The 12,540-nt window shown below is 46.6% G+C and overlaps 1 protein-coding gene across 1 annotated transcript in view; it reads left to right on the forward strand.

The window, feature by feature from the left end:
* The window catches only part of LOC115090937 (MYCBP-associated protein-like), a 140,822-nt gene that overhangs the window by 61,939 nt on the left and 66,343 nt on the right, over positions 1-12,540 (forward strand). The window contains exon 6 of the mRNA XM_029600628.1: positions 7,316-7,431. Coding sequence (XP_029456488.1) covers positions 7,316-7,431 — 116 coding nt within the window. The remainder of the gene's footprint in view (positions 1-7,315; positions 7,432-12,540) is intronic.

Here is a 12,540-nt window from a genome sequence, read left to right on the forward strand (position 1 = left end):
GGGCGGCCAGCTTGTCCTTGACTCGGGTAGACAGCCCTTCCAAGAAAATACTACGGAAGTTGTCCTCTCGCCACCCGAATTCAGATGCCAGGGTACGAAATTCCACAGCATAGTCCTCCAACAGGCGTGAGCCTTGGCGTAGGTGGAGGAGTTCAGAAGCTGCAGTGGATTGTCGCCCTGGTTCTTCGAAGACTTGCTTGAATATTGCACAAAGTGTGGAAGATCCTGGAGCAGGGAGTCGCCTCGCTCCCAGAGAGGGGAGGCCCAAGCCAGTGCTTTGCCATCTAGGAGTGACAGAATGAAAGTTGTCTTGATGCTGTCGCTGGTGAACTGGGCAGGCTGGAGGGAGAAATGCATAAAACAGTGGTTTAAGAAACCACGGCACTGCCGGGAATCCCCCGCATAGCGGGGAAGTGCCGGAAGGTGAAATGCTGCCACCAGTGGAATGGAAGCCGGAATGGGAGCTGGAGGAGTGCTGGGCATTAGGACGGTGTCCAGTCGATTGGCCAGGCTTTCCACGGTTGCAGCAAGCGCGTTCAGGCATTGCTGTTGTTGCTGCAACCTCTGGGCCAGTCCGGGAATAGCCTGCAGGCCAGATAGGTCTGCCAGGTCCATGGCCTCGGCAAACTGTAAGGAAGGTGGTCCCTTGAGCTGAGACGAGGTTATTGCCACTAACAAGGGAAGGCCCCTGGTGGTCCTCATTGTCGGGAGGCGGTTCTGGGAGAGAGAACCCAACAGAACCTTGGGTACCGGGGCCGGCAGGATTTAGGCTTGGGTCTCTCAGACAGCAGGCAGAAGACAGGTCAGACGTACCAAGGTTCGAGACGGGCAGTAGGCTACACAAGGTGGAGGTCAGGCCAAGGTCAGGGCTGGCAGCGAACAAGCAGAGACGTAGAACCAGACTGAAGATCAGGGCAGGCAGCGGACAAGCAGAAACCAGGAGACAAGCAGGTTCGGAGCCAGAAGATCAATCCAAGGAAGCAGGGATGAGGAGGAGCTGGATGGAAGCAGGAGCTTGAACAGGACTAGGGCTGGAGCAGGAGCAGGATCTGGAGCAGGAGGCAATAGAACTACAGGAACGCAGGATCAGGATGCAAACAACACACACACTCCCCAGGAGCAGGACCTGTTGCTGAGGCAAAGAGGAAGTGGAAAGGCAGGGTATTTATACCTGCTTTGCCTGACGTCATCATTCCAGGCCACGGGAAAATTTCCTGCCATTGGCCCTTTAAATGTAGCCCAGGCATGTGCACACCTAGGGGGCCCAGAGATCACTCCTGCATTGGCGGCGTTGGGAGCGCAGCGAGCAGGCTGCAATGGTGGCGAACTGCACTGGGATGCAACAGCGGAGAGAGACGCTGGAGTGGGCTTCTTGCCCGCACAGGTGAGGGGACCCGGCCCGACTCCGCAAGGGCTGGGGTGCCTAACACTACATCTTCCAGGTTCACCTTGATTTAGGTCAATTCATCTGAATCATCACCCTTGAAAACCATCTCTGGAACGGGTATCTCCCCAACATCCGCCTCAGTAAACACCGAAGCAAAGAATTTGTTTAGTCTTTCCATGAAGGCCTTATCTTCCCTACGTGCCACTGTTAACCCCTCAATCATCTAACGGTCCAATCGACTGCCTCACATGCTTTCTACTTCAGATATATTTTTTAAAGTTTTATTATGACCTTTTGCCTCTACAGCCAGTTTCTTTTCAAATTTGCTTTTAGCCTGTCTTATCAATGTTTTACATTTAACATTCCAGTGCTTATGCTTTTTCCTATTTTCATCAGATGGATCCTTCTTCCAATTTTTGAAGGAAGATCTTTTGACTAAAATACCTTCTTTCACCTCACCTTTTAATTTGGCCTTCCTTCCACCTTTCTTAGGGGTAGATTTTCAAACCGCGCGAATTGGCGTACTTTTGCTGGCGCATCAGGCGCAAGCAAAAGTACGCGGGATTTTAGTAGATACGCGCATAGCCGCTAAAATCCTGGATCGGCGCGCGCAAGGCTATCGATTCCATATAGCTGGCGCGCGCCGAGCCGCGCAGCCTACCCCCGTTCCCTCCGAGGCCGCTCCGAAATCGGAGCAGCCTCGGAGGGAACTTTCTTTTGCCCTCCCCTCACCTTTCCCTCCCTTCCCCTACCTAACCCACCCGCCCGGCCCTGTCTAAACCCCCCCTTACCTTTGTCGGGGGATTTACGCCTCCCGGAGGGAGACGTAAATCCCCGAGCGCCAGCGAGCCGCTAGCGCGCCGGGACGCGACCTGGGGGCGGGTACAGAGGGCGCGGCCACGCCCCCGGACCGCCCCGGGCCATAACCACGCCCCCGGGCCTGCCCCCAAAACGCTACCGACATGCCCCCAAAATGCCGCGCCGACCGGGCCCGCCCCCGACACGCCCCCCTCTGAAAACCCCGGGACTTACGCAAGTCCCGGGGCTCTGCGCGCGCCGGTAGGCCTATGTAAAATAGGCGCACCGGCGCGCAGGGCCCTGCTCGCCTAAATCCGCCCGGATTTAGGCGGATTTAGGCGAGCAGGGCTCTTAAAATCCGCTCCTTAATGTGTGGAATACATCTGGACTGCACTTCTAAGATGGTATTTTTTTAACAATGTCCACATCTGTTGTACACTCTTAACCTTTGTAGCTGCACCTTTCATTTTTTTCTATTTTTCTCATATTATCAAAGTTTCCTTTTTGAAAGGTTAGTGCTAGAGCCATGGATTTATTTATTGTCCCCCTCCCAATCATTAATTACATTTTTATCATTTTATGATTACTATTGCCAAGCAGCCCCACCACCGTTACCTCTCTAACCAAATCCTTTGCTCCACTAAGAATTAAACCTAAAAAATCTCCCTCTTTGATTGGTTTTAAACCAATTGCTCTATAAAGCTGTCATTTATTCCATCCAGGAACTTTATCTCTCTAGCATGTCCTGATGTTACATTTACCCAATCAATATTGAGATAATTGAAAGCTCCCATTATTACTGCACTATCAATTTGGTTAGCTTCCCTAATTTCTCTTAGCATTACATCATCCATCTCACCATTTTGGCCAAATGGATGGTAGTATACTCCTATTGTTATACTCTTCTCCAGAACACATGAGATTTCTAACCATAAAGATTCTTTTGTGCATTTAGACTCTTGCAGGATTCTTATCCTGTTGGACTCTGTGCCATCCCAGACATAAAGAGCCATCCCCCACCAAGTTGCGCCTCCCTATCATTGCGAGATAGTTTGTACCCTGGTATGGCACTATCCCATTGGTTATACTCTTTTCACCATGTCTCTGAGATGCCAGTTAAGTCTATCTCATCATTCACTGCTATACCTTTAACTCTCCTATCTTACTTCTTAGGCTTCTGGCATTAGCATACAGGCATTTCAAAGTGTGTTTTTTGTTTTTATTAACATCCTGCTTTTCAGTTGACAGGGATAATTTGGAATCTTTTAGTTCAGGTGATTCTTTACTTATAAGCACATGGACCACTTTTGCTTTTATTGGAACCTCTCTGTTGAGATACCCTACCTCTCCTGCTTCATTAGTTTCCTTCAAAGATACCTCTCTCCAAACCATGCGCTGCTGAGCGACTGTCTGCTTTCCCCTTTGTTCTAGTTTTAAAGCTGCTCTATTTCCTTTTTTAAAGGTTAGTGCCAACAGCCTGGCTCCACTCTGGATAAGGTGGAGTCCGTCCCTTGGTTAAAGACTCTCCCTTCCCCAAAAGGTTCCCCAGTTCCTTACAAAACTGAATCCCTCTTCCTTGCACCATCATGTCATCCACATGTTGAAACTCTGGAGCTCTGCCTGCCTCTGGGGACCTGCATACGGAACAGGGAGCATTTCAGAGAATGCTACCCTGGAGGTTCTGGATTTCAGCTTTCCACCTAAGAGCCTAAATTTGACTTCCAGAACCTCTCTCCCACATTTTCCTATGTTGTTGGTGCCCACATATACCATGACAGCCGGCTCCTCCCCACCTTCACACCACTAAGCATGTTACCAGGCAATCCTTGCGCCCACCAGCCACACAGCTGTTATGACTGTTGGTCGCAGACAGCTGCTCATGTCCTGCACTGTCTTACTTACCTCTCTAGGCCTGTTTGTGGCGCAGGCTAGTCTCCACTGCCGCATTCCCCATGGCTCCTCGTGGTGACTGAGACGACCCACCCACGTCGACTCTGGGCCTTCCTAGGCGCGCGCACCACCGGGCCCTCCTTTGATGCCTCTTCGGCAGAACTTCGGGGGCAGCCCTGATTGATGATGTCATTGGATCAAGGTACTTAAGCTCCACCTTCGCCTCAAGCTAGCCGACTTGCCAATGAGTTCCATTACGTATCTACAAGCTCCTGCCTCCGTGTTCCTGTGGCTACGCTATCGGACTCTGGACTCTGCCTGGTACCCGCTCATCGGGGGCCAGTGTGCGCATTCTACAGGGACTTGGTCTTCTGGCCTCCCCCGCTCCTCGGGCTGACCCTACGCCCTCCTGAAGTCTTACCTTGTAGGCTCCCCGCTCCTCGGGGCAGCCCCTGGAACACCTTTACCACTTGGGAGTTCTATCTCAGTGCTTCCTCGCTCCTCGGGGTTGTGCTTACATGCTATACAGAGACTGTCAGCGCTTCCCCGCTCCTTGGGGCAGTGCGTCTGTACTATACAGAGACTGTCTGCACTTCCTTGCTCCTCGGGGCTGCGCCTATGTGCTATACAGAGACTGTCAGCGCTTTCTCGCTCCTCGGGGTTGAGCACATGTCATCATTTGGAGACCTAACTCGGGCTTCCCGCTCCACGGGTTGGCCTACGTCATTGCATCAGCACCTCCTTTGCTGCACAGCTCTGCCCCTCAGGGTTGCCTCTCTGGAATACCTTCTGCACGTCCAGTCTCGCGCTTCCCGCTCTGCGGGCCAGCCTAACGCCTTCCCCTTTGGGGGTCTCTGCCCTGGTACTATCATTAGCCTGTCTTCTTACTGTGGGAATCCCTCCTGGCTGAATCTAATACCCTGCTCCTCGAGACCTTTCCACAGTCTCACCCAGAGCTCCCAGCTGTGCCTGACCTTGCCTCCCAATGATGTGGACCTGTGGGGCTCCTCCCAACAGGTGGTAACAACTCTCATCTCGGGCCAAGGGTCCACATACCCATAAACCATAACACCAGCTACCTACATTCCTAATAATTAAATCACTCACTATGATGGTTAACCTAACCCTTCCCTCCTTTGCAGTAGCCCTGTGAGACACAACCTTAGTAAGAGAGGACAATGCATCACCTGGAGAGCAGGTCCTTGCTACAGGATCACTTCCTGCTGCACCAGGTTGATGCTCTCTGACCAGGAGATCTTCCTTCTCCAAAGCAGCACCAGGGCTACCAGACTGGAATTGGGACTTGGCTACTATGTCCCTGAAGGTCTCATATATAAACCTCTCTATCTGCCTCAGCTCCTCCAGGTCTGCCACTCTAATCTACAGAGATCGGACTCATTCTCTTAAAGCCAGGAGCTCTTAGCACCAGGTGCACATACAACCTCTCACTGGCGGGTAAAAAAATCATACATGTGACATTCGATGCAGAAGACTGGAAGGCCCCCCTCTTGCTGCCGGATTGCTGTCTTCATCTTAATTTTGTAGAATTCTTAGCTAAGCTGAGGTTGCTAAGGGATAGGAATGTGTAAATAAGAGTCCTTTAAATTGATTGTTATATTCATTATTAATTTGGTAGTGACCTGCAATGGGATAATTAAACTCTTGATAAGGGCTGGGGCAATCCTGTGTTTTAGATAAAAGTATGATTGACTTTTATTTAATATGAAGGTGTCTCCTACCTATAAATCAAAGGATGAACTGGGGTGGGTGGGAGGGAGGGAAAGACAAATACACACAAGCTTTAAACTTTTTCCTACCTTTGGCTAGCTTTTTATAAACAAATACACACAAGCTCTAAACTTTTTCCTACCTTTGGCTAGCTTTTTATAAACAAATACACAAACTCCAAGCTTTTTCCTACCCATGGCTAGCTTTTTATAACAAATACACTAACTCTTACGTTTTTTCCTATCTTTAATTAGCTTTTTAGAAACAAATATACAAACTCTAAGCTTATTCCTACCTTTGGCTAGCTTTTTATAAACAAATACATAAACTCTAAGCTTTTACCTACCTTTTGGCTTGCTTTTTTTAACAATCACACACACGAAAGAATATACCCCAATAGTTTACCTCTCCCCAAAACTTTTTTAAGTTCTAAAAGTTCCCAAAGCAATACTCACTGATCCTTTTCAGGCACCAGCAAGATGAGGCTTTCCTCTCAGTGCTCCCGCTGGTAGGTTTCTTGGGAGTATGGCAGGGTTGCCAGCTTCCTAGAAATATTATCACTGACACTGTAACTGCCACTCCTCTTGGAACTCTGACCCCTGCTTTCCCCTTTTGCAACATTTCAAATCAACTAAAAGGGCTGGACTCTAAGGGGACTCTCCCCACCCTTGGCCCTCTTGTAGATTTGACCTGTGCCCTGCCTTGAAAGGGGGAGATTGCCATCTCATCTCTTGCATCAGGCAGCAGATTGCCTTGAGCCACCCCTGCTTAAGACAGTTACTCTGGCTCCCAGTTGACAGAATCCAGTTCAAAACTCTCTGCTTTGTCTTCAGATATGATAACAAATCAGCCTCTGATTACCTATCCCAGCTACTATTCACTAACACCCTTTCAAGATAACTCCATTCTATCCAAATGGCTCTTCTTTCCTCTCTCCCTCTGGCTTCTACTAGATTAACCTGCATGAATGAGACTACGAGCATTCAGCTGCTTCACCCCCAAGCTCTGGAACAAAATACCACTTTCCTTATGCCAAGAGACTTCCTACTTCACCTTCAGAAAAATAGCTGAGGCCAGGTTATTCAATCAGGCCTTCACCTAGCTCCTTCTCCAATCTGCGAGAAAGCAAATCTAAAAAATAAAGAAAATGAGTTTCCCAAGTATCAGTTTTGAGACCCAACATTATCCTCCTGACAACTCTCCCATGGCACCAGTTCCTGCCCATCCCCCTATATTTGTCTTTTGTATCTTTCACTTACCCTTCCTCCAACCTCTTCATTACTTTTCTTCTTGTACCCTCAATTATATGACATGCACTCTTTCCTGTTACCTGTTAAGATAAAGTAGATTATACACTTTCATTATTGTAATAGAATCTAATTTTAATCAAATTGTAATCTGCCTTGAGACTGTCCTGGTTCAGGCAGAATATCAACTGGGTATAAATAAAATAAAGTTCTAGGGATTGGCTCTCAGAGGATCTAACAGTGACATTTCTGGACATCTTTCTAGGGTATCTTCGGGTACCAGCAGATGAACTGTTGATGACTGCTTCTGATAATTACAGACAGATTGAGGAAGAGCGTTATGCCATCGATCGCACTCTTCCTGCAATAGGTCCTGGGAAGGTAGGAGCCCATCAATGTTTCAGTTTTATGGTACTTCACATTTATTTATTTAATTATTTCGACATTTTATATACCGGCGTTCCATGTATAGATCACGACAATTTTCACAACTTAGTCTTTGGGTAGTTTGAGAATCTTGCTTTCTTTCTTTTGATTTATTCTTCATGATACAATTATCTTTTGTCCTTCTTGTCTTTGTGGCTCATGTATTCTGAGTTTTTAAATTAAGTTATATGCGTTTATGAATAGTCATAATTTTAATTCACATTTAAATTTCTGTCTGGTAAAATACGTAATGACTTTGATAGCGAATTCCAGAGCTTTGGACCCGCTATAGAGAATACTCAATCTTTTATTTGTGTCAGGTGTGTGCTCCGTATTGTGGGAATATTCAGTAGTCCTTTATTTTGAGATCTAAGTGTTCATTGAGGGTTATATGGCTGTAGTGTCACTCCTAACAGTCCGGTGTTATTGGAATGAATGATATTGTATATTATCTTTATTACTTTATAGTAGATTCTGGATTGTACTGGTAACCAGTGCAGTGCCATCAGTGAGGGTATAATGTGATCATATTTCTTACATCCTATTAATAGTCTTGCTGTGCCATTTTTTAGTAGTTATAATGGTTTTAAGTGACTTGCTGGAAGACCTAGAAGTAATGAGTTACAGTAGTCAAGGTTTGAGAATATTAGAGTTTGTAATACTGTACGAAAGTCCACAAAAGTTAATAGTGGTTTCAGCCTTTGTAGTACACGCAGCTTAGTGTAGCCTGTCTTAATCAATTTCCTGATGTGCATTTTCATTGTGAGGTTCTCAATTAGCTGTACACCTAAATCCCATACTTGATTTGAGGGATTAATTTGAAAGTTGCCTAGGACTAACGTGGGTGGTTTAACTATTGATGAGCTTCTACTCAGCCAGATTATTTCAGTCTTTTTAGGGTTTAGTGTCAGTTTGATTTGCGAAAGTTCTTGTTGTATTGCTTTCATGTATGTAGATATTATAGCAGCTGTATTTTCAAATGATCTGGAGAGTGGTATGTAGAACTTTAGGTCATCTGTGTACAAGAAGAAGTTTATTTCTAGATTTGTCAGTAATTTACATAGTGGGAGCATGTAAATATTGAATAGTGTTGCTGATAAGGCTGAGCCTTGAGGGACACCTGTATCACACGGGAAGGTGTCAGATATCTACAATATCCCCCTTCCAGGACAAGTTCATCTCATACCACTTTATTCAATAATACCAGAACCAATTGCAAATCCATATAGACAAGTTTCAAATACTAGATACGCAACTTGATTCTTTCTTATTGCCTGTCCTTAAGATTGTTGTTATTTATCTGTTGTACTATTTTTTGCCTTATTTTAATTTCAATTTTGTCCAAGTTCTCTCGCCTGTTCTATGTAAGACTCATATGTTTTAGTCATCCCAATGTTATATGTAAACCGAAGTGATTAGTAACATTGTTACCAGAACCTCGGTATATAAAAATGTTAAATAAATAAAATAAATAAATAAATATCTGGTTGCCCAGTTTGACTTGAAATGTTCAGATAGAGAGAAATGATGAGAACCATTTGCTGACTGTACTGTCGATCCCACTGTTTCTCAGCTGTTGGCTTACTAGATTGTGATCAACAGTGTCAAAGGCTGCTGTTAAGTCAACGAGCACTAGGCAATACGATTAATTTGTGTTGAGTCCTCATAAGACCGAGTCCATTAATGAAAGGAGTAATGTCTGTGTTGAGTGATGTTTCCTAAATCTGAATTGATTTGGGTTTAGGATATTATGATCTTCCAAATGTGTTATGCTCGTCGCCCGCAGCAGCCCTGCAGTGTGGCCCTCTCACCTCTCTACTCAAGCTTCGGGCTCCAGCTCCTCGTAGCCGGCGGCACCTCTGGCCCTGATCCGCTTCCCGGGACCTCCAGCCAGGATGCCTCCATCTGTCAAGCCTTTCCGCGGGGTTTGCGGAGAGACGCCGGCGGCGGCACCGCACCCCTCCCTAAGCACACGCGCACACCAGTGAAACCTTTAAAGGGCCCGCAGCGGGAACCTGGCCACAGACCTGGATGCTGACATCAGTTCCCTCATCGCTTAAATGCTCAGGCCTCGCACTAAAGCGTTGCCTTTGCAACAAGTCTCCTTGGTCTCCTGTTCCAGGTTTCCTCGTACTCATTGCTTTTCTGTGAGCCTTGCTTCGTGTTCCTGTTTCTCCAAGTTCCTGGTTCCTGTTCCGTGTCCGTCTCATATGCGTGCTGATTGACTTCCTGGTTCTGACCATCGCTACGCCTGACCTTGTCTGCCTTCTCCAAGCCTGACTACTGCTACGCCTGATCTTGCCTGCCTTCTCCCTGGGCAAAGGGAATTACCGAGAGAGAGACACAATTGAGAAGATCCGGTAGTGGCCCTTGGAGAGGAGTACGCTGAAGATCCCCTCATGAGAGCGTAGGCAGCTTCAGGAGTATAGATCCGGTAGTGGCCTGCAAGGCGGGGTATGGCGAGGATAACTGTAGCAGACATTGTAGAACTGGAAGCAGTGCCGAACCTCTGAGTGTTCTCTGTAGATGGTATCGAGGTATTGCGTAGAGCAGAAGGCAAAGACTTGCACTGAAGGATGGTGCTAGTGGTCCGAGGATCGGGGTTTGCCGCAATGAATCCTCAATGCAGTCAGAATGGAAGAAGTCAGTAGGTGTACTCACAGTCAGTGGTTCCTGGAATGAGATAGAGACCAGCGAAGCAGATCCAGTAGCAGTAAGGCAGAAGGCCCTCCGAGGAGCGGATAGCCGGGAGCACAGGGGAGCCCCCGAGGAGCGGGTACTCAGTGCATCCGTATGCCAATAGCAATCAGGAACAGGAAGTCCTTGAAGAGGAGAGTACAGCAGGATGGAACTCCTTGCTAACTCGAGGAGTACAAGGGCAGGTCGGATTAAATACGCTGGCAGGTTGACTTCATCGGGCGGGGATGCCCCCGAGGTTCCCGCCATGATGTGTTCAAATCTGGCCCTTATGCGCACGCGCCTTAGGTAACTCCGGGTCCAAGATGGCGGTCGGCATCGCTCACGCTGTCCCAGGAATGCCGGAGAGGTCGGCGTGGACTAGTAGAGACTGCCATTCTTCCCAGACTTGCAGGAGCAGGGAGAATAGTGGTGAGCATGAGAGGTCGCAGCCATCTGCGACCAACAGGTGTAACAGCTGGAGGGCTGCCCCACATAATGTCAATATTATTTTCCATCAATAAGTATTAGCCATGGCATGTGGATGACATCATGCATCCAGAGGCACCAAACAAACTTCTCTCATAGTTAGTAGAGCTTTTGCTCTACCGAGCATGTGCGGGAATTCCCACTTGGGTATTGCCTCAAGAGCCCTTTCATTCTTTCTTCATGCTAGTATTAGCATGGACGTGTATCTATTTCTCTCTGTGTTTTTTCTTAGAACTTTTCAAACCTTTTATTATTAAAGTTGCCTCAGTAACTGTCAAATAGTACTTTTTAATGGTACTTTAAAAAAAAAAAAAGTAAGATTTTATTCATCAAAATTTCTACTGAGAAAAAAGACACAGTAAGTGGGTTTAAAAACTGTCTTTGTGGCAGGAAAATGTCCATTACAGATGGACACAAATTCTGCTACCATTGTCTGGGTCAAGAACATGACCAAGCCAATTGATATAATTGAATGAATATTTCCTCGAACACAAAGGTCTAGGGTCTGGAAAATAGAGAAATGCATAAGTCTCAGAGAAGCTGTAGTTGGTTCACTTCCCAAAGCACACCCTTGTCTGCCTCACTGGGAATAGAGTTGAGACTAGATCCTATAAAATATCTCCCCCATCAGTAGAACAGGCCAAATTCTCAGGATTGAGTGAACTTAGCCACCATATGTCAAAGAAAAGGAAACATCACTTTGCAGTACCACTGGAGTACTGACTGCTGAAGAAGCACAGGCACCATTGATGCATGATGCATTGGCGCCGTTAACATACAGTGCATTGGCACTATTGATGTACAAGGTTACATGAGCACCATCAACACACAATGTTTTATCCATTGGCGCTATCAGCATAGAGAGTGCCATCATCACTGTTGGCATTAGTGGTACACAAGACTTAATTGGCACCGTCCAAGCACAAAAATTCATCAATACCATCAAAAGTATAAGACCCAGACACCATTGGTACATAAAGTCCTGGCGCCAGCAATGCATCGAGTTCCAGAGCATCAATCTTCAACACATTTGCTCATTAAACCATTGGAAGCATCAATGCTTCATACTGCAGATCTTTCCACTCAGCCATATACTGGTCAGGGCAAGCTCTTCATAGGAACTGAAGGGGACAAGATCTCTTTTCCACCACTGATTACTAGAGCACTCTCCCTAACAAAATTGCTATCACAGGATTTGCATGCTCACTGATATCTCTTATTTCCAATTGGCTTTCAGTTCAAAATTTAGAAAGTCCAGAAGTGGTACAATATTCCATTCTAGTATCAGAAGAAGATGTTCCACCACCTATCCCAGGTCAGATCAAGTTGGGGAAAGATTTCTTTACCTCATTAGCGACTAAGGGTAAGAAGGGTACCATAAAACCTTTTCTTTTCAAGATGTAATGTTTTCTTCCACAAGAAGGAATCTCACCATCCCTAATATAAATGGATTCTTCATCGGAACCTCCACAAGATAGGTGCTACTAGCCCATATCATTTGCTTGCAATGAACTGTAGCCACTCCAAGGATATGCACCAGGAGTACTATCTTCTGAAGCGACTGAGGACCCCCGCCTTAGTCACCAGCTTCATTATTGGAGTCCTGGATCAGTGTTCTCTCACCTTTAGACTCCAAAGAGGAATTCACAGGAATTCCCTGACTCTCCTCCAGAACCTGCAGAGTACTTGTCTCCCCTGAAAGATCTTTTTTACTCCAGGTTTCTGGGCAAATTAGGAAACGCCAGTGGAGTAAATGTACATAAGGACAACAATTCTCATGCAGACATCTTGGGCCTCCTCCAGGTTATGGAAGCTCCAGTGGAACAGGAGCTATTCTGGTCCATCATATCCTGCAAGTTTAAAATGAAAATATGGGAAAAACCCATTTCCTGTGCCCCT

This window comes from Rhinatrema bivittatum, chromosome 4 (assembly GCF_901001135.1).
Source record: "Rhinatrema bivittatum chromosome 4, aRhiBiv1.1, whole genome shotgun sequence".
NCBI classification, from domain to species: Eukaryota; Metazoa; Chordata; class Amphibia; order Gymnophiona; family Rhinatrematidae; genus Rhinatrema; species Rhinatrema bivittatum.